General features: G+C 49.7%; 9 protein-coding genes across 9 annotated transcripts; 5 read left to right on the top strand and 4 right to left on the bottom strand.

Moving 5' to 3' along the window:
• Positions 1 to 646: 646 nt before the first annotated feature.
• Positions 647 to 2,849, bottom strand: N7455_012191 (uncharacterized protein; the record flags this gene model as incomplete). The annotated part of the gene is made up of 4 exons (XM_040957273.2): positions 647 to 2,325; positions 2,384 to 2,421; positions 2,485 to 2,525; positions 2,592 to 2,849. 4 exons carry the CDS (start codon positions 2,847 to 2,849, stop codon positions 647 to 649), a joined length of 2,016 nt encoding a protein of 671 aa, XP_040812303.2.
• A 1,129-nt stretch (positions 2,850 to 3,978) lies between these two features.
• Positions 3,979 to 5,636, bottom strand: N7455_012192 (uncharacterized protein; the record flags this gene model as incomplete). The annotated part of the gene is made up of 5 exons (XM_040957325.2): positions 3,979 to 4,110; positions 4,173 to 4,583; positions 4,644 to 5,202; positions 5,268 to 5,384; positions 5,455 to 5,636. The coding sequence occupies 5 exons, from the start codon at positions 5,634 to 5,636 to the stop codon at positions 3,979 to 3,981; spliced, it is 1,401 nt and encodes a 466-aa protein (XP_040812227.2).
• Positions 5,637 to 6,774: 1,138 nt separating this feature from the next.
• Positions 6,775 to 7,641, top strand: N7455_012193 (uncharacterized protein; the record flags this gene model as incomplete). Its single annotated transcript, XM_040957314.2, has 1 exon — positions 6,775 to 7,641. One exon carries the CDS (start codon positions 6,775 to 6,777, stop codon positions 7,639 to 7,641), a length of 867 nt encoding a protein of 288 aa, XP_040812241.1.
• Positions 7,642 to 7,871: 230 nt separating this feature from the next.
• Positions 7,872 to 10,024, bottom strand: N7455_012194 (Zn(II)2Cys6 transcription factor; the record flags this gene model as incomplete). Its single annotated transcript, XM_040957333.2, has 3 exons — positions 7,872 to 7,999; positions 8,049 to 9,853; positions 9,921 to 10,024. The coding sequence occupies 3 exons, from the start codon at positions 10,022 to 10,024 to the stop codon at positions 7,872 to 7,874; spliced, it is 2,037 nt and encodes a 678-aa protein (XP_040812319.1).
• Positions 10,025 to 11,149: 1,125 nt separating this feature from the next.
• Positions 11,150 to 13,623, top strand: N7455_012195 (transketolase family protein; the record flags this gene model as incomplete). The annotated part of the gene is made up of 5 exons (XM_040957283.2): positions 11,150 to 11,337; positions 11,405 to 11,514; positions 11,586 to 12,068; positions 12,127 to 12,644; positions 12,706 to 13,623. 5 exons carry the CDS (start codon positions 11,150 to 11,152, stop codon positions 13,621 to 13,623), a joined length of 2,217 nt encoding a protein of 738 aa, XP_040812306.2.
• Positions 13,624 to 14,835: 1,212 nt separating this feature from the next.
• Positions 14,836 to 15,942, top strand: N7455_012196 (uncharacterized protein; the record flags this gene model as incomplete). The annotated part of the gene is made up of 1 exon (XM_065606828.1): positions 14,836 to 15,942. The coding sequence occupies one exon, from the start codon at positions 14,836 to 14,838 to the stop codon at positions 15,940 to 15,942; it is 1,107 nt and encodes a 368-aa protein (XP_065459994.1).
• A 637-nt stretch (positions 15,943 to 16,579) lies between these two features.
• N7455_012197 (uncharacterized protein) lies at positions 16,580 to 16,825 on the top strand (the record flags this gene model as incomplete). The annotated part of the gene is made up of 1 exon (XM_065606829.1): positions 16,580 to 16,825. The coding sequence occupies one exon, from the start codon at positions 16,580 to 16,582 to the stop codon at positions 16,823 to 16,825; it is 246 nt and encodes an 81-aa protein (XP_065459995.1).
• Positions 16,826 to 17,694: 869 nt separating this feature from the next.
• N7455_012198 (glycoside hydrolase family 16 protein) lies at positions 17,695 to 18,702 on the bottom strand (the record flags this gene model as incomplete). The annotated part of the gene is made up of 2 exons (XM_040957340.2): positions 17,695 to 17,842; positions 17,897 to 18,702. The coding sequence occupies 2 exons, from the start codon at positions 18,700 to 18,702 to the stop codon at positions 17,695 to 17,697; spliced, it is 954 nt and encodes a 317-aa protein (XP_040812216.2).
• A 906-nt stretch (positions 18,703 to 19,608) lies between these two features.
• On the top strand, positions 19,609 to 21,438 carry N7455_012199 (beta-N-acetylhexosaminidase; the record flags this gene model as incomplete). The annotated part of the gene is made up of 3 exons (XM_040957271.2): positions 19,609 to 19,740; positions 19,801 to 20,973; positions 21,025 to 21,438. The coding sequence occupies 3 exons, from the start codon at positions 19,609 to 19,611 to the stop codon at positions 21,436 to 21,438; spliced, it is 1,719 nt and encodes a 572-aa protein (XP_040812237.2).
• Positions 21,439 to 21,466: the final 28 nt, after the last annotated feature.

Here is a 21,466-nt window from a genome sequence, read left to right on the forward strand (position 1 = left end):
CATCGACTGTTCCTGGGCTAAAGTCGAGTTAGAAAGGCATACAAACCGCAATGAGAAAAAGAACTTACTATTCCAAAGCTCCGCATGAATGCCGTCACGCTCGAGTAACTCGCGGCGTGAGCCCGTCTCTGCCACATGACCCTCCTTCAAGACCAGAATTTGGTCACTATCGGAAATCGTGCGTAGGCGATGAGCCACAAAGACGCTTGTGCGGCTCTTCTCTTTGAGAATGCTATTGATATTCTGGAGGGCCTGCTCTGTGTAGGTGTCTAAGGCGGATGTCTAGAGATGATGTGTACCAAATGAAAGACTCCACGACGCGCAGTTTCTTCTGCGCATTCGCTAGGTTTGAAAAATGCCGACTCGTATGATTAAGATTATGATTTGTTGCCCGTTATTGTTCTTTTTTGTTCCCTTAGTTTTGGCTTATAGAGTCCACGAGTGCATTGATATTAAGAGAATTACATAGATTGCCACATTTTATAACTTGGCAAAAGTAGCCAATTGACACGCTAGATACAATTCTTTGAGGGTCATGGATGGCCTTAGTTCCCCAAAACCGCAGTAGATACATGAAGAAGTGTTAAACTCAGAATAATGCCGCCTCTATTTACGCAGGTCATTTCGTTGTAAGATGGGCGCAGTCTTAGCAAATAATGCGGGTATCGGAGGCATAGACAGGACCCATCATAAGCGCCTCCACGATTTCACCCTTGATTCCAACACCCCGCCCCGCACGGAGTATAACTAGAGCATTAGCCTTGGCAAGACTGCCTACGGAATTAACGCCAGTGCTCGTAGCATATAGTCGGCCGTCCGAGCGAGAGCCCGTCACAACAGCATGGTGGTACTCGGTGAGCTTGGGGTCGAGGGGAAAGTGGTGTGTCAAAACGACAGCAACCCGAGGAAGACCCAGTTGCGGCGTAATCCTCGGCTTGGTAGCGATAGCCTGGGAAGACTCGCCTAGGCCGGCAAACTTTTGGAGGGAAGGTAGGACGAAGAGGTTGAGGGTAGCTAGCGTCGAGGCTGGGTCTCCAGGGAGCGAAAATATCAGCTTTGAGGCGTGTTTCTGTCGGACCTTCTCGGTAGCTGCATCGGCTGTGGTGGCCTTGAATGGTACCGTCGCGAAGGTAGTGGTCATGCCGGGTTTCATAGAGACGCGGTCAAAGTGAATGGTGCCACCGAGCGTGCTCTCAATGATAGGAGTGAAGTCTAGCTTGCCCAGGGACATGCTGCCAGTGATTACGAGCACATCCACGCCAGAGAATGCACGGTCTACACCGTACATGGAGTCACGAAGGGTGTGTTCGACCCCGCCTGCTGCAGTCTCACGGGCCAGGCCAAGGTCCACGGTCTCAAAGCCCCAGGAAGCTAGGCAGGATAGGAGGGGTGGACGGTTAGAGTCGCGGATCTGGCCTCTGACGAGGGTAGACGGGTTCGAATGCTCCACGAGATCGTCACCGATACTAAGAACGCCCACCCGGCACTTCTTGAATACTTTGACAGTTCGCGTACCCGTGGCAGCCAGCAGACCTATCTCGCCGCCGACTGGGGAGATAAGGTCGCCACGAGCAAGGACCTTTGAGTTGAGGGAAACGTCGCTGCCGGGCTCGCGGACATTTTCACCTGGGACGATATCATCGGCCAGGATTTCGACAATATCTTCGTCTTGGCCATCTAGGGTTGAGGATGCAGTGTCCTCGAACATAACCACGGCATTGGCATTGGGAGGGAGGGACGCGCCGGCGGTAATTCTAGCAATGGTTCCTGGATGTAGGGGCTCTGAGGCTCCGCTAGTGTCGGGGAGGGTGATTGAAGCTCTATGGAAAATGACATTGGTGGATTTGCCTTCTTCGGCAATGATGGCGTAGCCATCAACAAGGCTGGTGGGGTACGCCGGAACCATTTCGCTGGCATAGACATCTTCGGCAATGATGGAGCCGATGATGGAAGTGGTGACAGGGGTTTCGACCACAATGAGTGCAGGGGTTTGCTCGCAGATCACGCGTAATGCTTCATCTACCGAAAGCATAGGATTGGCACAAGGGCGGTAGCGTTGATTGAGGCCCATGGCGGGTCTGTTGGATTTGGATCGGGGACGGTCTTGTGGAGATGTGTGTGCTTTGCGGATGGGATGGCCATGGGCATGGTGGTGATGGTGATAGGGTTGAAGTTGAGGTTGTGGTAGACGAGGGTTCTGCGGGATGACACGAGGGAGGAGGTTCATAACAGCTTCAAGATCCCTCATGGCTCCTTTGGGTGACCCTGGTAAACTGACAATCAAAGTTTTGTCACAAACACCAACAGGTCTTTCCAACTTTGCGACTGGAAGTGAATGAGCTGGGATGTATATAATCAAAGGGGAGGACTGATATCATCTCACATGGACTAGATTTCAGAGACTCGGCGATCATGTCCTGGCTAGACAAGTTATTACGTAGTTAGAATAAGTCCAAGTCCACAGATGTAATCATGTACACTCACACTAGACCCGGGGCATGTCGGTGAATCAAGGAAGTGACGGCCTAATATGATATTCTTAGCACACAAGAGAGCCGGTTAGCCAGCAAAGATCCCAACGATCCACTCACCTCGAGAGTATTGTCTTTGGCTGCTAAGCCTGTCGCAGCACTAAGCAGAACTAAATGGTGCCAATTGGGGCCACTAGTCCAGTTGCAAACTGCTTGCTGGATCTGGAGAACGTTGTTCGGAACTATGCGAATTGCGGAGAGTTCCCACTTTTCCTCCTTGGCCAGGATAGGCGCAAGAGCTCTAGCCGCACGGTCCAAACCAGAATCCTCGGAGGCTTCGTTGGAGATGATCAGGATAGCAGCCCTTTTTATTTCCATTGTGTTGAAAGATGGGTTTAGCTATGCGGGTACGTGGGGTCTTTTAAGCCTCAAAAACTGGGGTATGGCAAAATGGTGAAGTTGCCATGTTATCTTGCTACATATGTAGTGGCTATTCCATGGTAAACGAGTTCTAGTATGTCTGGTATGCTAAGTTGCGGTTGGATCGAATCGAATGAACCCATGTGGTCCGTAAGCGAGAATTTGTGGCCATTAAGCGAGGTACAAGATCGAAGATACACAGCCAATACGGTAATTTACAGCTATATATCGCGAATACCAGGGTAATTTACAGACTTCTTACGGATAACTATGATGTTTGTTTTCAGACTCAGAACTCGCTTAATGGCCACAGGTGTAGGTTGATTACAGGCCGGTCTCTGGGGTTAAAGCTGGTTGAATTCTCTTATTTCTTGTTTACTGCAAAGGCTCCTTCAAGGAGGGTAAGGCCTTCACAAAGTATCCACAAAACGACCCTCAGCTTTACCGTCATCTTCGTCCACGAGACACCAGTCAGATTGCCAAAGGGTGAAGTTGTTGTTATCATAGCTAGATAGTAACGCTAGCATGATTATCATACTTCCAACCTTGGAAGTCTGTTATTCAATGACGCTATATATTCGGTGCAATTCCACCCAGAAGCGATCATCCAGCCATACTGGCACAATTAACGAGATAAATCCGGTCGTCAGGTTAACGCTGGAGAGGTCCAGAGCGAGGAAATAGCTTGTGCCAATTGAAGAAATACATGGCTCAGGTAGTGGGTGGTCAGGTTGATTCCAAAATACGTAACTACCAGATGTGTCTTACACCAGCCGAACCTCAAGCCTTGGAAGCATTGGTCTCTTCTACGGAGGTTCCCAGACCGTCACCAGTGAACTTCCTTTGATGTCTGAATTTGCTAGCGGGTATTTCATGCTCAATAATATGCAAAATGAGAACCAACACGATGGATTGATCCTCAGTTAGGATGTCATAGCTATATTCCGAGAGACATACGGACTCATGTGCAATATTGGATATATTTCGGGATCGCCTCTAGCAATGTTCATTGTGGTTATACTAATGACCCATGTACTCATAATCCAGGAGACTAGATCTCCTTTCAACATCCAACAATGGAGTATCATCACAGGTTGCGCTGGCGGCGACGGAACCAAACATGCAAGAACAAAAAGTCAATAACGCCCACCACTAGCATCGCGGAAATGACAGAGAATCCCATGATATACTTAGGGCCATCCTTTTCTGGGAACAGGTACTGTGCGTTACGAGTTAGCTGTGTTGCCTACCAGGGAAAAAATGGTTTGGTAAGGTACGTACCGATCCGTAGATCTGTGCCAGATTACCCAGTGCATTCACCATAGCCAAAGCAACACCCCGGGCCTGGGGGTGCATCCCACCAAAGGCAGAGGAGGCGTAGGCCAGTGTACCTCCATTGGTGGCCCAAAGGCCGGAAGCCATGAGAACCAGGAGAACGTATCGAGCTGTGAAATTGTACACAACACAGACAATGATCGAACATACCAGGGAAAATGTCAGCCAGCTAGCAATAATGACGCCACGCCAGTTAGGAACTTTGTCACTGAAGTAGGATGTGACACCGGTGGCGATAAATGCCACGCCGTAGATTGGTACAGTCAATAAATTGACCTTCTTGGTGGATGCGTCTCCGAAAAGCCCTTGCACGAGGGTAGGGTAGAAGTACGTCAGGGTACTCGAACCGACGATGACCTATACAGGATGGCCTGATTAGTGATGTTAAATACAAGGGCGAAAAAGGGCGGTTCGAACCATATATCCAATCACGAACGTCCAGGTGCGAAGGTCTCGGCAAGCCACTTTACAAGCACCCCAATTACTTAGCTTCTCGCTATCCTCGGTGGTAGCAGTAACATTCTGAGCCGCCAGGCGCGCCACAGCGATCTGCCTCTCGCGATCAGAGAGACGTCGCGATGTACCCGGGAAATCAGGAAGAATGAAGAGGGAAATGATAGCAAAACCGACAGTGGCGGCGCCTTCAATAATGAAAAGCCACCGCCAACCACGAATACCATGAACACCTTCAAGGCCATCAACAATACCGGCAGCGATCAGGCCACCAAAGGCGCCTGACAGGACGGCCGCAGATATGAACACACCGAATCTCTTGGACTGTTCAGTTTGTTTGTACCATGATGACAGGAGAAGTATCACACCGGGGGCAAAGCCGGCCTCGACACATCCAAGAATGACTCGAAGAACGACCAGATGGGTGAAATCGTTGATAGCAGCCATCACACAAGTCAATGCACCCCAGAGAATCATGATTGATGGGAGAAAAATAGAGGGTCGGGATCGGCCCAGGACAAGACTGCAGGGAAAGGGCGGTTAGCGGTTATGATCTGATACAGAATACCAAGGATAGCATTGTCGTACTTGCTAGGTACCTCGAAAACCACGTATCCGACGAAGAAGACAACCAGGGCAATCGAATATTCATTGGATGACAAGCTGAGATCCACTTCCATACCAGAGATCTTTGCATTGCCGATGCTGTATACAGAACGCCCGTTAGCATCCTGACAGAGCATAAGGCCTCTAGCTCTAACGAGTTGTCACTCACTTAGTTCTGTCCAGGTAGGACAAGAGGTACATGATCCAGATAGTCGGCAGGAGGGTGAGGTCAATCTTCCTCACCAGCGCCTTCTCCTCTTCTGGGCTGTACGAGACAGACTCGGCGATATTCACATTCTCAATCTCATGAGAGGAGACATCTTTCAGTTGGCTCTCGAAGTCGCGGTCCATGATGGCTTGTTGGAAAGAGCCGAAGTTTGGAGGAGTAAAAAATAAAATGTCAGGTTGGACATGGACCTCCTTACGGAATGTATATGTTCTACCCCCAACCCCGGATATACAAAGCTAGGGCTTTGGACCTGGGGAAATCCCAACATTCGCTCATCCGTCATGCTCAATTTTCCCATATCCACCCCCACAACTTCCCAAGCTCCGAATTCCCGCTCTCCACAGCCGGGGGAACTCTATCCGATTGGCGTGTGTGGTGATCGCATCGAGGTCAACGTGGAGCTTCTCGTTCAGCACTAATCATGCCACCGGGAGGGTCTAATATTTTCAAACTCCGCAGAAAGGAATTTACCCCATGGGGAGTCAAAACATACCGCAATGATCAGTATGTATTCCAGCACACACATTGAATAAGCAGACAAGTGTAGCCCCGTCAAACCCGGTGGGATTAACTATATACATATGTAGCTAAGGTCGGAATTAGGAAAAAGGTCTTCACTATGAATGTAGGGAATGTAGGGAACAAAGGAGGGGGAGAGAGTTTATGTTGGATTGGGAAAGACCCGCCGTTCTTTCTGAGTTCTGCCCGAGGCACCAACTCCAAAGGAAAGAGCCGACAGACAGGCCAGCTTGCATTAGTTCAATACTGTCTCCATAGTATTCTGCTTCCTGGTTTTTCTTTCTGGTTATATTTGATTTCTGATCATTTCCAAGGTCCAACAAGCTTCGCATGAAGCTCAACTGTCTGGGGCTCAGCTCCACGTGGATTTATGGTGGGTCCCCGCGCCTCGATGCGAGGGTCGATCTCGACCGGCGTAGGCATCGCATGGGGGTTGGACAGGGGCTTCGCTTCGAAGCCCTGGAGGACATGATCGCTTACTTTATTCTCGCAAAAAATGACCGTGCGTCGGCCCGGGGTAGCAGTCCTCCACAATGCGTGGGGATTGAACTACCCCTTTAATCGATACACCTACGCGACTTCAATATACCGAGCTCTTCGGTATGTGTTTAGGCGATATCGGAGTCGCTTGGCTGAGCAGAAGGCCATGACAGACTTAAAAAGGTGCTGTCCCGTTCCAAGGGCTTATCAATTCTTCCACTTATCCCTAAATACTTACGGCAAACAAATACATCCTCAATAATGCCTCCAAGTATTCAAGACACCACCACAGGCGCCCCTGTCGCCGAAGTCGCAGCCACAGCCCCCGCCTTCCTTGACACACAGCCAGGTCCAGACCATGACTGGAGAATCACCCTGAAGGACAAGGTCATTGCCATCACCGGTGCCAACCGAGGTATTGGTCTGGCCATTGCAGAGGTCTGCCTAGCCAACGAGGCAGCAGCCGTCTTCAGTCTCGACGTGTTCGAACCCGGCGAGGAATTCGTCGCCCTGCAAAATGCCAACCCCAAGCGTTTATCTTACGTCCACTGCGACGTCACCTCCGAAGAGAGCGTCAACACCGCAATCGATGCTGTCATCTCCGCACGAGGCGCCATCCACGGCTTCATCGCAAACGCCGGAATGACAAAGCACCAGCCCGCGCTCGATTTCAGCCGCGCCCAGCTGGACCAACTGTTCAATCTCAACGTGTTTGGTGCCTACTTCTGCGCCACGACTGTGGCCCGCCGCTTCATTGAGCTGGGAATCAAGGGATCCATTGTCTTCACTGCTTCCATGACATCTTATCGTCCCAACCGTGCGGCACCCTCAGCTCCTTACGGAGCTACCAAGGGTGCTGTGCGGAATATGACGCATACGCTGGCGATGGAGTGGGCCAAACATGGCATTCGTGTCAACTCGATCTCACCGGGCTTTATTAAAACTGCTATGACCTACTTTGTGAATCAGGCACCGGACTGGAACCTCAAGATGCAATACTATGGCGGCATGCCCAGATTGGCTGATCCCAAGGAGCTTGGCGGAGCCTACGTTTATCTGCTCTCTGACGGTGCATCTTACACTACTGGAATCGATATTCCGGTTGCTGGTATTGTCGGAGCGTGGTGAGGGAGGAGGTCCATGATAACAATGAAAGACATGATCTACAGATAACGAGCCGACGTGAAGTTCAATTGAGAAATAACGATAGTCCTTTTTGTATTTAGTCTCGGTCCATAAAAGGTCCGTGTTGGAATCAGCTCAATTAAACTCCTTTTAGAATACATAGATCCCTTTGGAATTAATTTAGTCCAGAGAACCTTGCCTTGTCTCTGGTTCGCCAACTTTGTTGTTACAATTTATACCTGCCAGGCCTTTTGGAGTTTAGCAACAAGCCCTTTACCGGGGAATTTGCTGATCCTCAGCATTCTCTCTAAGATCCGGAGCAACTCGTGCTGCGTTTCAGACGACCGAACAAACTGGCCAACTTGGGTTTTGTCAGTAGGGACGGGAACAAAATCAGGAGAGACATTTACCTCCAAACAAAGCCTGTACGTTAACAAAGGCTATTGCAGGTTCATGTTCTTGACACGCATTAGCGATGCCGCAAACCACCTTGACACTTTCGCTGAGCTGTTTCTCGCGGAGGCAGTAGGCATTCAGTCCCCCCATTGAGGGTTGGTTCAGCAGCACAGTAGCCCTTGCAAAATGGTACATCTGCATAGCGCCTGCGTGGTTAGGCGGGTGAATCCATATAGACGGGAACACAGTATTTGAGCCAGAATCCGTGACGACTGTGACCGGCTGGTAAGAAGCAGGGAGGACGCTATGCCAGTCATCGAGTGCGCGGAGAAGTCGGTCACCCTGCTGCGTTCTGTGTCTTGGGTCCTTATTCGCCGACATCCCATCCGATGCGGCATATTCTACACACTTGCCACAGATGTAGACTATCCTTGTTGCAAGCTCATCCGAGTCGAGCTCCTCGAGCCTTTTCCGAGCACGCCAGAAAGTGAGGGTTGGCCGTCCTGTCTGGAAAGCCGCCCAAATGTCCTGCCGGAGCCATGCCCACCATACGGCTCGCCTCAAGCCGTCAACGGACTCGCCATCATTGTCCTGAGACCGCTGTATCCAGAAGGAGCCCCGCAAGTGTTGTTCCCAGTCGCCACTTGTCGAGGCGTTGTCGGCGTCAAACATCTCATACATGCTGATCATGGTGGCTGTTGCCAAAATCTCACGGGATTCCGCATAAGGTGGGTAGAGTAAGGTCTGCGAGAGATATTGAAGCGTTTCGTAGTAATACTGTGTAGCTATGTGTGCTGGAGCAGGATCTGAGTCTGATGACAGGTCGGTCACTGCGGCTATCGAGGCTGGACTATTCGCATTTTGTGTCGCATGCTCGCCTGATACACGTTCACCCGGCCCGTGCATGAGGCCAAGAGACATATGCTTAGCCCCGACTGCCAGGATCGACTTCAAAAGCCCCGTGTTTCGTAGTGCAAGATGCGGCACGACATTAGTGAAATGCCGAGCGGGATCAAACAAGTCTAGAATTGGCCCAACAATATCGATGAAGTATCGAAAGAACTTGAGGCTGAATGGTGACAACTCTATCCTACTCGTCGTGTTCCAAGGCTGGGGTAATTGGTGATAGTCTAATAAAGGGGATTCAATTCCGTCATCTCGACGTTCCAGGCCGAGTCGTTGTAGATCAGGGTGCCTCTCGGCTTGCTCGGAGTGAGCCTCAGGACATTCAGGTGCTGGGGACTGCCTACGCGAGAGGGCAATTTCGGGAAACTTCCATCGCGGATCGCCCCTCGAAGAATCGTTAAGCCTTTGGATGTTGTTGATGGCATCCCGTGCTACCAGATCGAACCATTCACCGGGGGATATGTTGAGCAGGGGTATCTGGCTGAGTGAAAGTGGAGAACCCAAGAAGCTCGAGTCAATGCTGGATAGTCTTTGATCATTATCCAAATAGTCATTCAGTGGCGTCTCACTCGAGCCGTTATTCTGGAGCGGGGCGAAGGCTTCAGCAGGGGCTGGGCAGGTAGCCTGAAAGTAGGGTGCTGGACCAGAACTCGGCTGTTGCCCCTGGGAACTATGCAGGTCCCCCTGGACGACGCCTGCATTATTGGTACCGCTTCTCCCAGAACATGAGTTTTCATTCCTCTCCTCCCTTGAATCCGACTGAGCCCTTAGAGACTCGATGTCGGCCCTGGGTCCGGTCGCATGTCCCTGGTCACCAACCTGGGCGTATCGACAGACACGATTTGACTTGGAGCACCGCACGCAGGTGGGCTTACCGTCGTCGCATTTCACGCGTCTCTCTCTGCATGTGAGGCTGATGTACGTGTGAGCAAGGTTGATATTCGCTTAGGGGAACATTGCGAACTGCAGTATCCACTCACCATCCGGTTTTGGTTCTCAATCCGCGGGCCCGAGATAGCCTGACACGACGACGCCGGGTTCCCGTGGCATGGCCTTCTGATCCTTTTGCGTTAGTAACATCCATCGAGGATACTTTCGTGGGTTTCGTCTCGATGCTGCCAAGGTCGTTAAAAACATATCCCCGGAACTCATTACCCCGCCTTAGCCTGACCCACCTAGGGTTTGGGGGAAATCCGACCGTTCAATCACATTGGAATTTCCCCCTCTTCTTTTTTTATTTGCCTCAAAATCCAAATCTCTTTTTCTCTCGTATAATCGGAGCCCGTGAGCTTTGGCAGAAATGAAGAAGAATGAACTGGGGGTTTTCGGGGTTCGGGATAGAACCACCCGCTGTATGATCATGTGTTCTTTATGATGGCTACATACATACACGTACTGATACTAATATACCATATATATTTACAAAGGGAACATGGTTGTGGATGGGTATCATCGTGCCAATAATGTATATCGCAATCCAGCTTTGCCGAAGCTTGAATATATACATCCTTACTCCGAAAGGACAAAATATACAGGACAAGAAACATCGCGAATGGAACAATTACCAAGCAGACACTAGCAATACATTAGCCAGAGGATAATTGCCAGAGGTCCCATGCTGAAGGGTTTTGTCTTTATGTGCTGTTAATGCAGGTGCCAACAGGCCCACAAGACCGGCACCGGAAGCGATGCCGATAGTATAACGGCATTATCAGCCCGATGCCTTACGGCCGTACTTATCAGATTGCCTGCATATCATAGGACTGTACTTTTAGCAACTGGAGCAGCTGTGACAAACTGACCAATCTTGAGGACCCCATTTTTCACGGTATTGGAGACAAGGTTGCAGGTGGGTTCTCGAGGCGAGGGCCACTGTCCTCGAAGCGAAGGATTATCCCCAACCACTATGACCACCATTCTACAACAACAGGCTTGTGCAAAGTCGCCACTCTGTTCAATTGCCTTTCGTTAATTCATTGGCAATATCGAATCCGAGTGGTCCATGACTTCGTCTCGATGCCGAACATCCACGATCCAGTATTGGCACAATCCATTGATTGTCGGGTACGCCATGGATATGGAATGATGGCTTGAGTATAAGAATCGGCAGTCCGCTCAACTTTGTCCGCTAGCCTTTTCCAGCTTCTCATTACGAAGTGCTATTCTCAAGCAGTCATTTTTAGTGTCACAGTCAGCCGAACCTTACGCCATGGCACCTGCGCTGGAACTCCTCGAGAAGCCCGCACAGTACCTGCTGGTTAGGGCAATCTCAGCGATCGGCAAAGGAGATGCTGCTGGACTCAGATTACAGAGCCCAGAGAAGCATGAGCGGGTGATGAATGTCTTCCGAGCTTTCATCGCTGATCTCTGCCAGCAGTATGGTGAAGGCCATGCTGGGTAAGTCGACGCCCTCTTCGGGAATCCCCTTGTTCACGGCGCAGCGCTAACTGGACCTCGTCCACAGATCTCCAATGGGCATGGTTGCAATTGGTATTTCCCTGTATAAGTATGTCATGAAGTATTCTCCGAACAATTGCAACTACTTCAACCGGGACCGCTTCGTTCTTTCAAATGGTATGTCCTCTGTGTCCCTCCAGTTATCCACAGAAGCCACGCGACATGTAACTAAACTAACGCCATAATAGGCCACGCCTGCCTGTGGCAATACCTCTTTATGCATCTTGTTGGCGTCAAGAGCATGACACTCGAACAGCTCAAGTCTTACCACTCAAGCAAGCTCGACTCAGTCTGTCCCGGCCACCCTGAAATTGAGAATGAGGGCATAGAGGTCACAACTGGGCCCCTTGGCCAGGGTCTCGCCAGTGCTGTTGGCCTTGCCATGGCCACTAAGAACCTTGCCGCGACTTACAACAAGCCCGGCCATGAGCTAGTGAATAACATGACATGGTGCATGGTGGGCGATGCTTGCCTTCAGGAAGGTGTCGGTCTCGAGGCGCTGTCCCTCGCTGGTCACTGGAAGCTAAACAATCTCTGTGTTATCTTCGACAATAACTCAGTTACGTGTGATGGAACTGCGGATATCGCCAACACTGAGGATATCAACACCAAGATGCGGGCCACTGGCTTTAACGTAGTAGACGTGTACAACGGAAATTCGGATGTTGCTGGTAAGTCTCAGGGCTCTTTTAGCTTGGCGGTGAAAGCTCTGCTAACAACATACACTAGAAATCACAAACGCTCTTCTTGCCGCTAAATTAAGCGACAAGCCCACCTTCCTCAACATTCGCACTACTATTGGCTATGGAGCTGCCAAGGCCGGAACCGCCGACATCCACGGAGCTGCACTTGGAGTCGAGGAAGTGGCTAACTTCAAGAGGAGGTTTGGCCTCAACCCTGACGAGCATTTCCACATCCCCCAAGACGTCTATGACTTCTTCAGTGACATCCCTGGTCGTGGTGACGCACACGAAGCGGGATGGCAAAACGCCCTGGTGAAGTATCAGAATGAAGATCCCGTTCTGGCGGCTGAATTTGCGCTCCGTGTCGCGGGCAAGATGCCCGAAGACTGGACCAAATGCATTCCTCGCACAGAAGACCAGCCTACTGCGCCAACGGCCACGCGAAAGTCAGCCGGTATTGTGACCAACAACCTTGCAGTGAATATCAATTCAGTCTTGGTCGGAACAGCGGATCTTACTCCCTCGGTCAATGTCGCCTACAAAAACAAAGTTGACTTCCAATCTGTAAGTACTTTATGTTCAGCCTTCTATTTTTGGTGGACGCAGGATATTAATGGAAAACTAGCCCGAACTCCAGACTGCTTGCGGTCTGGACGGAAACTACAGCGGTAGATATATCCACTACGGTATCCGCGAGCACGCCATGTGCTCCATCTCCAACGGACTTTCTGCATTCAACAGAGGCACTTTTATCCCCATGACGAGTACCTACTTTGTCTTCCACTTGTACGCTGCTGCCGGTGTGCGCATGGCCGCGCTTCAAGGCCTCCAGCAGATCCACATCGCCACCCATGACAGCATTGGAGTTGGTGAGAACGGACCTACACACCAACCCATTGCCGTCGCCGCTCTCTACCGCGCCATGCCTAATGTTCTTTACATCCGGCCATGCGACGCAGAAGAAGTGGCCGGCGCCTACATTGCTGCCATCCAGGCCACTGAGACGCCTACTGTTATCTCACTCTCCCGACAGAGCCTGACACAATACCCCAAGAACTCTTCGCGCGAGGGCACGCTCAAGGGCGCATACGTCTTCGCGGAGGCTCAGGGCGATGATTTCGATGTAACCTTGATCGGAGTCGGGTCTGAGATGGGCTTCGCGATGCAGACTAGGGAATTGCTGCTTAACGAGCATGGTATCAGGGCACGAGTCCTGTCCTTCCCTTGCACTAGGCTATTTGAGCAGCAGTCGCGGGAGTACAAACAATCGGTTTTGAAGTCGCGGGCTGGAAAGCCCACTGTTGTGATCGAGGCGTATCCGTCCAACGGGTGGGAGCGCTATGCTGATGCTTCGGTGTCGATGAACAGCTTTGGAAAGAGCCTTCCTTCAAAGGAGACATACGAGCACTTTGGATTTGCACCGGAGAGTATCGCACCTAAAGTCAAGGGCCTAGTGGAGGAAGTCAGGAGAGACGGCATCGGAATCTTGAGGGGTGACTTTAGGGATTTTAACGGTAGCCTTCGGATTGGTGTTGAGCATTAGACGAAGTTATAAAGTATATGAATGATGTGTCTAGTTAATGAATACATACTTCTGCAATGACAAGCCCACGCGATCGATTGCTGTGCAGAGCGAGGGAGAAATCAATGAGATGTAAGAAGTACAAAATAAAAATAAAAAATGTCAGGAAGTGGAAACCCCCTTTAGTTTTGAACAGTCCTGGGGTCAAACAGGTAGCCTACAAAACCCACTGGTCTCTCTATCACGGCTCGGTCCGCTACATTCTCCAATGATTAAACCACTGAGCTATAAGGGGTCCTTCCATAGAAGATCTTATGTTTTGGACCTATTCTAGTCTCTTGGGAAGGTACTACCCACTTTCTTGCTATCTGAATCCTACCTGCCAGCTACCTATGTCCACTCCCTACATGTAGGGAAATATAACCTTGGAATCTAATCACAAACCAATAAACCCCAGTACATAGGTTCTACACAAGCGACAGGCGTACGTTTAAGCATGGCTTGATATGAGAGGCAATACATCGGAAGCCAATCACAAGTGGACCGTTGTGATTTGTAGCTTCACCCCCGGGGGTTGCCCGGGGCAACCAGCTATGCTGCTTCCTTGCGTGCTGGAATATTGTATTGCGGTTGTGAATTTTGAAGTAATGGAGTTATGCCTCCCATCACCTTTTTCGCCTTGTGTTTTGGAAAGCTCAGGTAGTTTGGAATAGAAATCGGATTCCGCGTCATCAGGCTCGTTCCAGTTTAGAAGACCCACAGTCCGGCCCGTCCCGGCGCTAATAGGCGAGAACCGTCGATCATTAGAGGCTACCTATCCTAAGTCTTATCCAGTCTGTTGTAAAATATTTCCAGGCAGGCAAGCTTGAATTCTGAATTTCGTGTTTGGGGAAGGGACTGAAGTTTTGGAAATGCTGTATAAATGGAGTCCGTTCCTGTCTGGACCAAGTGTGAGACGATTGCATTCATTCGTAATTGTTTCGAGGCACACGTGCACGTGCTACGGGGCATTTTGTGTCCCGTATTTGTGACTGCCGTTAGCCCAAACTAGAGGATTGCAATGGGATGGCCGAATCACCAACTATTGCGACACTCCATATCGACAAAGATCCTGCAGAAACCGGATCTGGGTAGTCGAGATTCCAATAACAACCGATGAGTAAGTATCATATCAGTACACTCCAAGGCTTTCTAGGTGCACAATGGGGAGCAGAGCCTCGTGCCGAAGGTCACATGGGTTCAAGGACTATAGCCGTGGCAGAGGGCAAAGGGATTATACAGCAGACTCAGCCCTTAACCCAAGCCGAATTGGATGAGCGAAGTAAAGGCTTCCCACGTTTTTGGACGGAGCCGAATGTTCCTGGTCAACGATTGCGGCTATCAAAAGCACTCACGGCATTGGAAGTGGCTGCTGGGCTTGGAAATGAGGGCCTGTTTAGTCTGGTTCGCGATGTAGGAGCGGATGAGTCCGCCTGGCTAAGTACTTCGGAGGCTAGTCGAGCCGAATTTGACGATACCAAGCCATCGTTCATCAGCACTTCCTCTCCCGTCCATGAAGCTATTCAAGCTGGCCAGCCTGCAATGCTTCATAAATTGCTGCACGTGTATCGTTACTCTCCCAACTACCTCCCTCTCGCGACTCCAACAGCCGCACTACCACCACTCTCTTTTGCACTTCTACGGTGCGACCCACACAACCCGAATATCTGGGCGTGTATCGTGCACCTCCTCCAACACCCTGACCTTGATCAACACCTACGCTCTCCCATTTTCGACATTCACCCGCTCCACTTAGCAGTTTCCCATCACGATCCGGGCCTCCTATCCCGCCTCCCTATGTCACTTTCTACCGCAGGGACCACGGCATTAGGACACAGCCTACTCCACATTGCATCTCTCCCCTTGACATCCGATTATATCGACCAGAAAAATCCAGATTTTGTCCAGAGTATTCACTGCACCCGCACTCTTGACTCCCACTGGCTATCGCACGCATTCCCCAGTCCCATGCACTTGAGTCCAAGTAATGGTACCAGGCTCACGAGGCCTATTCCAGGCCAGCATATCAGTCCAACGATACCGCTCACCTCGCTGGAACAAGAGGCCCAGCTTAATACGCTACAGCTTCTTGCACAGGTCGTGGGTGTCATTGTGGGTGCCCAAGACGTCGATGGAAATACTGCTTTGCATTACCTGGCTGCCACAGTGAATGTAGACCCCAGGGCTTTGGAGTTGCTTAGAGATATGGAAGGTTGTGAAGAGGCTTACAATACCAGTAGAAACCGAGTGGGCTTGACGCCGCGTTCCCTCTGGGGAAGTAACAAGGCACAATCATCTTAAGGGTAGGGCTAGAAATGAGTCAGTGATCGCAAATTGTAAATCTATAGAACACAGTTATATGAAAACAAGGTTGTAAATTTGTAAGCACGCTGGTATCATCAGGTTCTTCAGAAACAGGGTATGTGTATATGTCAGGCCACTCGGTGGGATTCTAAGGTTAGAGTCAGAAGCTTACCGGGCCGACCCGACCGGGGTGGGCTGGGGCTGGTACAGGCGGAAAACATTGAAACGCTGACTCCGCGGATGACCTGAGGCAAAAGAGAACATGGAGGGAGCGTTGAGCTTCTTGTATATGAGACATATGTCTTACCGCACCCCCACCGCCTCACCTTTATATTTTATTCTTCTCTTCCTAATCTATTCCACATTCTATACAAGAATCCAATTGGCAGCGTCTTTCTTAATTAGGACTAGCGTTACTCTGTCAGAGTAAAGAAACGATGAGGCTAATTGGAGAGGGAAAATTATTGGCCATATCCTCTGACCGTCACATACAAGTCTTCCGTCGTGGTCGGTTTATATCTAGCCCGACGTAAAATCTTTTTCATTTTCGTTTATGAAATATCTTGACCTCATTGGTTGATACCTGTTACATTCGGTCTATTTCTATCTACGTACCTACTAGTCTACTGTCGTAATGGCAGTTTGGCCGAGTGGTCTAAGGCGCTCGTCTGCTAAGCTAGTCCCTTCGGGGGCTAGAGTTCGAATCTCTGAGCTTAGTGGTCTCGGCAAGAACAGTGTGACGGTTGATGACAATGAAACAAATGATGGCATCAAGGCGGGGGGAAGAACGATGCAAGCCCACACAAAGAAAACACCACGGACTCTGAAACTCGCTCAGGTGAGGCAAGTGAAGACACTAAAGAGTATCCCACTGGCTTGAAATTTTGGCTCATTATCCTCACCATGACGGCCTTGCTTATCCTGGATGGACTTGACACTAACATCCTTGCTACCGCTGTGCCCAGATAGGGCTGAAAGGCGAATGTCATGTTCAATATTCCAGAAGCCGATCGCTCTTCGGCTTCTAGTATTACCGATGACTTCCACACTGTGGCTGATGTGGGCTTGTACTCGTCTGGTCCGCATAGTCCCAGACATTGATGCTGTGACCATCCAGGATAATGTATTGACGAATCTCGTGGGAGGGGCACCAGCGAATCGACACATGGAGGTTCTTGAGGATATTGGTAAAAGCTTGAGTGAGACGTGGCATTTGGTTGTTGGATTGACGTTTGCGACATTGATAGGAAGCTTGCTCATTGAATGGAGGTCTGTCAAGAAAAAGAGAGCTTAATTCTTACATCAATGATTTTATCATGTGCTAAGCTGTTCGACAGTTCGATCAAAGTGAAATTTAAACTTGCAGCTATGATTACGGAACTTAGCAGCCGATGTGCAGATATTCGATTGAAATATACATGAGTGAGAAGTGCGCTAGGAAGCTGGCGGAAAATCTTTACCATAAGAGCGAATATTTAAGGACACTAGCTTTGAAGTCTAGACCCGAAGGAACAGGAATAAACTATTTGTTAGGTCACATTTAGCTTGTAACATATGATTGTCTATATTTAACCAATTTAAAATGGAAGATTCTCATGCAAAAGATTTCAGCCGTGACACCACAACGATCTAATGGAAGGCCAAGGTGGTTGGACTTTATATTGCACATTGAGGCTCTCAGTTTTATGGACCTAGTTGTGATTTCATCTGATTTCGGCCTGCTGGAAGTATGGTAATGAGATTGAAGCCCTATTCGGCAGCATTGCTCCATTCATACACCTTCACAGAGTTGATCAACCAATACGCCTCCGAGAACGCCGACGGATTCTGGGCCACGTATTCCTTGCAGGTAGCAGCCTTTGCACTGCACTCGGGAGTTGATGACCACGCGCTTCCACTAGTGTGTGTGTTAGCGCACCTCTTATTGCATCAGGGGGATCATATGTCTTACGCCCAGCCACACAGGTTCGTGTTGAATATAATGTCGTTGCTTTTGAAGTGAGAGGCAAAGTCGCAGCCCGAGGCCACGAACCGGGTCAACGGCGTGCCCCAAGTGGGTGGTTCTGGAGCCCCTGCCGTGATGTCGGCCGGGATGCTGTCACGGGGGAAGAGCCAAACCGAGATGTAGCTCGTTGTCCATTGCATTACGTAAACACCACCATTGATCGCGTTAAATCCATCCCCGTATACCTGGGTATTTGTCGACGTCTGGGAGCAACCGCCAGAGGTACTGCTGTCACAATCGGGATCGACGAGGACCGAGCCAGCTGCTGAGCCTGTATTTGTGACAGTGCAGTTCTTCCCAGAGTGCAGGGTGATGATTGGGGTTTTCTGGAAGTTGACGCCTTCGATAATATCGATCTCGCCGCTGTTAGGCCAGTCTGGTCCACTGGTCCAGTAGGCCGGCCAGACGCCACAGGCATTACCCGGCATGTGGGCGATATCAGCGATATAAAGCCCATTGGTCCATACATTCTTCGTGATGACTCTGACAGATTCTCGACCGCCAGTCGTGTTTTCAGTCACATTATCAACACCTAGGTACACCTTTCCGTCCCTGATGCCTGCTAGGGATTTCGCCTCTGCGGTAGCGGCATCCACATATTGAGCGAACCCGCCAGATCCAGTGCCGTTTCGAAATTCAAACCCGTCAAAGAAGTTGGTGGCATCGTATGAGTTGGCCAACGTGTATTTCGCCGAGGCTATCTTTGATAGGGCAAGAGTAGCCACGCTGACGAGTATAGGAAATCGGACCATCTCGAAGAGCTTTTTACAAGATAGGAAAACTAAAGGATGCAAGAATTGTAGGAAAATAGAATGACTTCAACCATAAATGCAATAATCCGTACTTATATATCCTTTTGAGAAGCCCATGTGGTCTTTGATATGATAGCAAGACATATATTGTGCTATAACCGCATATGCAATTCACATATCAAATTGGCAAACTTGTTTGTCATATGCCGCTATAATTACGTGCTGCGTAAAAGGCTCGAGTATTCCCATAGTCATGGTCATATCTAGTAGTAGCGGGGCTCGGTTCTATGAGGGTGGCCATACAACAAGAGAAGATAGATTAAATCCCCGCGTCTTATCACATGTGGAGTGAAGCCGATGTTACATTGCAGAATCCGTATGTATAGTAGAAAAACTTAAGATATAGACGGGGTAATGTTTATTAATGGGTCACCTAGCCCCGTTTGTTCAGTCCACCTGAGCAAGACCCATACTGTTGCATCATATCTGACCTAGGGGTTGCGAAGTATGTTGTATATCGAGTTAGACGAAACGAACTATGCTTAGGTTTGCACGTAAGTTTAAGCTAGTGACTAGCTCCGGCTCTCGGTGGCGCATAACTAAATGGGTTAGCGCACTATACCAACAGTGTCGATCATTCTATATTATAGCATTCAGTCCCAAAAAAACGACATGAATGTCAGAAATCACGACATTATTCGTAGGAGATTATAGTTAACTAATATCTTCTAGTCCTAGTTAGCGAGTGTAACCTTGTACATACAACGCTGCAGGACTGCAGCGTTCCTGCAGCGTCACGACATCGCTTAATTGACCCCTGATGATACTAACTAGTGGTTGGATTATATATAAATCATGCGTCTGAAGTTCCTGGAAGAATTGGACTTTCTATTCATTCAAATCACCATGAAGTTCGTTGCCTTCCTCTCCTTTGTCGGTCATGTGGCCGCCTTGTGGCCTGCTCCTCAATCTTTCACCAACGGAAGTTCTACTGTTTGGATAGCGGAGGACTTTCAGGTCTCCTACAACCAGCAGGATGTAGGTCAATAGGGCTCTTTATTCTTCTATCAAGAAACTGACAATGATGTTCAACCTCAGCTTCCGCAGCCCAAAGCTGGAGTAAAGACGATCTCAAGCTTGGAAATTGTCGCGGCCGCTGTCCAGAGGACTCGAGAGTCTATATTCACAAGTAGTATTGTTCCTTGGAAGTTCCACCCTCGCAATGAACTAGATAAATTCGAGCCCCCGGCGACTGGTTCAAAAACATATATACGGAAACTCCAGATCACCCAAACGACAAAAGACAGCAACTCGACATTCAAGCCACTCGCAGGCACTGTTGATGAGACTTATAACTTGACGATTGCAACCAATGGCGCAGCAACTATCTCGGCAGTATCGTCTACTGGTATTCTCCGCGCTCTCGAGACTTTCACACAGTTGTTCTATTCGCACTCGGTCAATGGCACTGGCGTGTATTCCAATCTCGCCCCAGTCAGTATCAGTGATTGGCCGAAATTTAACCATCGAGGTTTGGACTTGGATGTTTCCAGAAACTGGTACCCCAAAGAGCACATCCTGAGGACCATTGATGCCCTTTCTTGGAACAAATTCAACCGTTTCCACATCCATATCACCGATGCACAAGCTTGGCCCCTAGATGTTCCCGCGCTCCCGGAACTATCTCAAAAAGGCGCGTATCAGGCCGGACTATCCTATACACCTCAGGATATCGAGGATATTCAGATCTACGGTATCTATCGTGGTATCGAAGTTATCATCGAGATTGATATGCCTGGTCACACAACAGCGATTGGATTCGCATACCCAGATCTCATCACTGCATTCCGTCAGCAGTCATGGCATGATTATTGCTCTCAGCCCCCTTGTGGACAACTCAAGCTTAACTCCACGCCAGTATACGATTTTGTCACCAAACTTTTCGACGATGTCCTTCCCAGACTTTCTCCGTATTCGGCATATTTCCACACTGGCGGAGACGAGATTGAAGCTAGCGACTACCTTCTGGATGACACTGTCAACTCCAATGACACCGCAGTCATCACGCCCTTACTCCAAAAGTTCGTCGACCACAGTCATGACTTGGTCAGGAAAGCAGGCCTTGTACCAATTGTTTGGCAGGAATTGCTTCTCACGTGGAATATCACCCTTGGAAAAGATGTCATAGTTCAAACCTGGGATGGTGGTTCCGCGCTCAGCAAGGTGACCGCGCAAGGGCACAAGGCTCTCTTTGGAGATACCGACAGCTGGGTTTGTGAACGGTCCATGAAATCCTCATTGCCAATTGCTAATAGTATCTAGTACCTCGCGTGTGGTCACGGCAAATGGTTTAACTTCGAAGACGCCGACATTCCAGCTAACTACCCGTACGCTGACTTTTGTTCGCCGATTAACAACTGGCGTGTGGTGTGGGAATATGACCCAACCGCTTCCCTGTCTGCTGAGCAGGCTGCACTGGTCATCGGAGGCGAGATCCATCTCTTTAGCGAGCAGAGTGACCCATCAAACCTGGATACGATGGTCTGGCCGCGGTCCAGTGCCGCGGGAGAAAATATGTGGTCTGGGCGTCGAACCCCAAGCGGGCAAAACAGGAGCCAAGTTGACGCGGCTGTGAGATTGTCTGATATGAGAGAGAGGATGCTGTCGCGGGGAATAAACCTTGCACCGGTTCAGATGGCGTGGTGTACGCAATATGGTGGTGACTGCACCTGGTGAGATTTCAAGCTCACTGAGAGACGCCACA

The sequence above is a fragment of the Penicillium solitum genome (assembly GCF_028829755.1).
Source record: "Penicillium solitum strain IBT 25940 chromosome Unknown utg000009l_segment0_segment0, whole genome shotgun sequence".
Taxonomy (NCBI): Eukaryota; Fungi; Ascomycota; class Eurotiomycetes; order Eurotiales; family Aspergillaceae; genus Penicillium; species Penicillium solitum.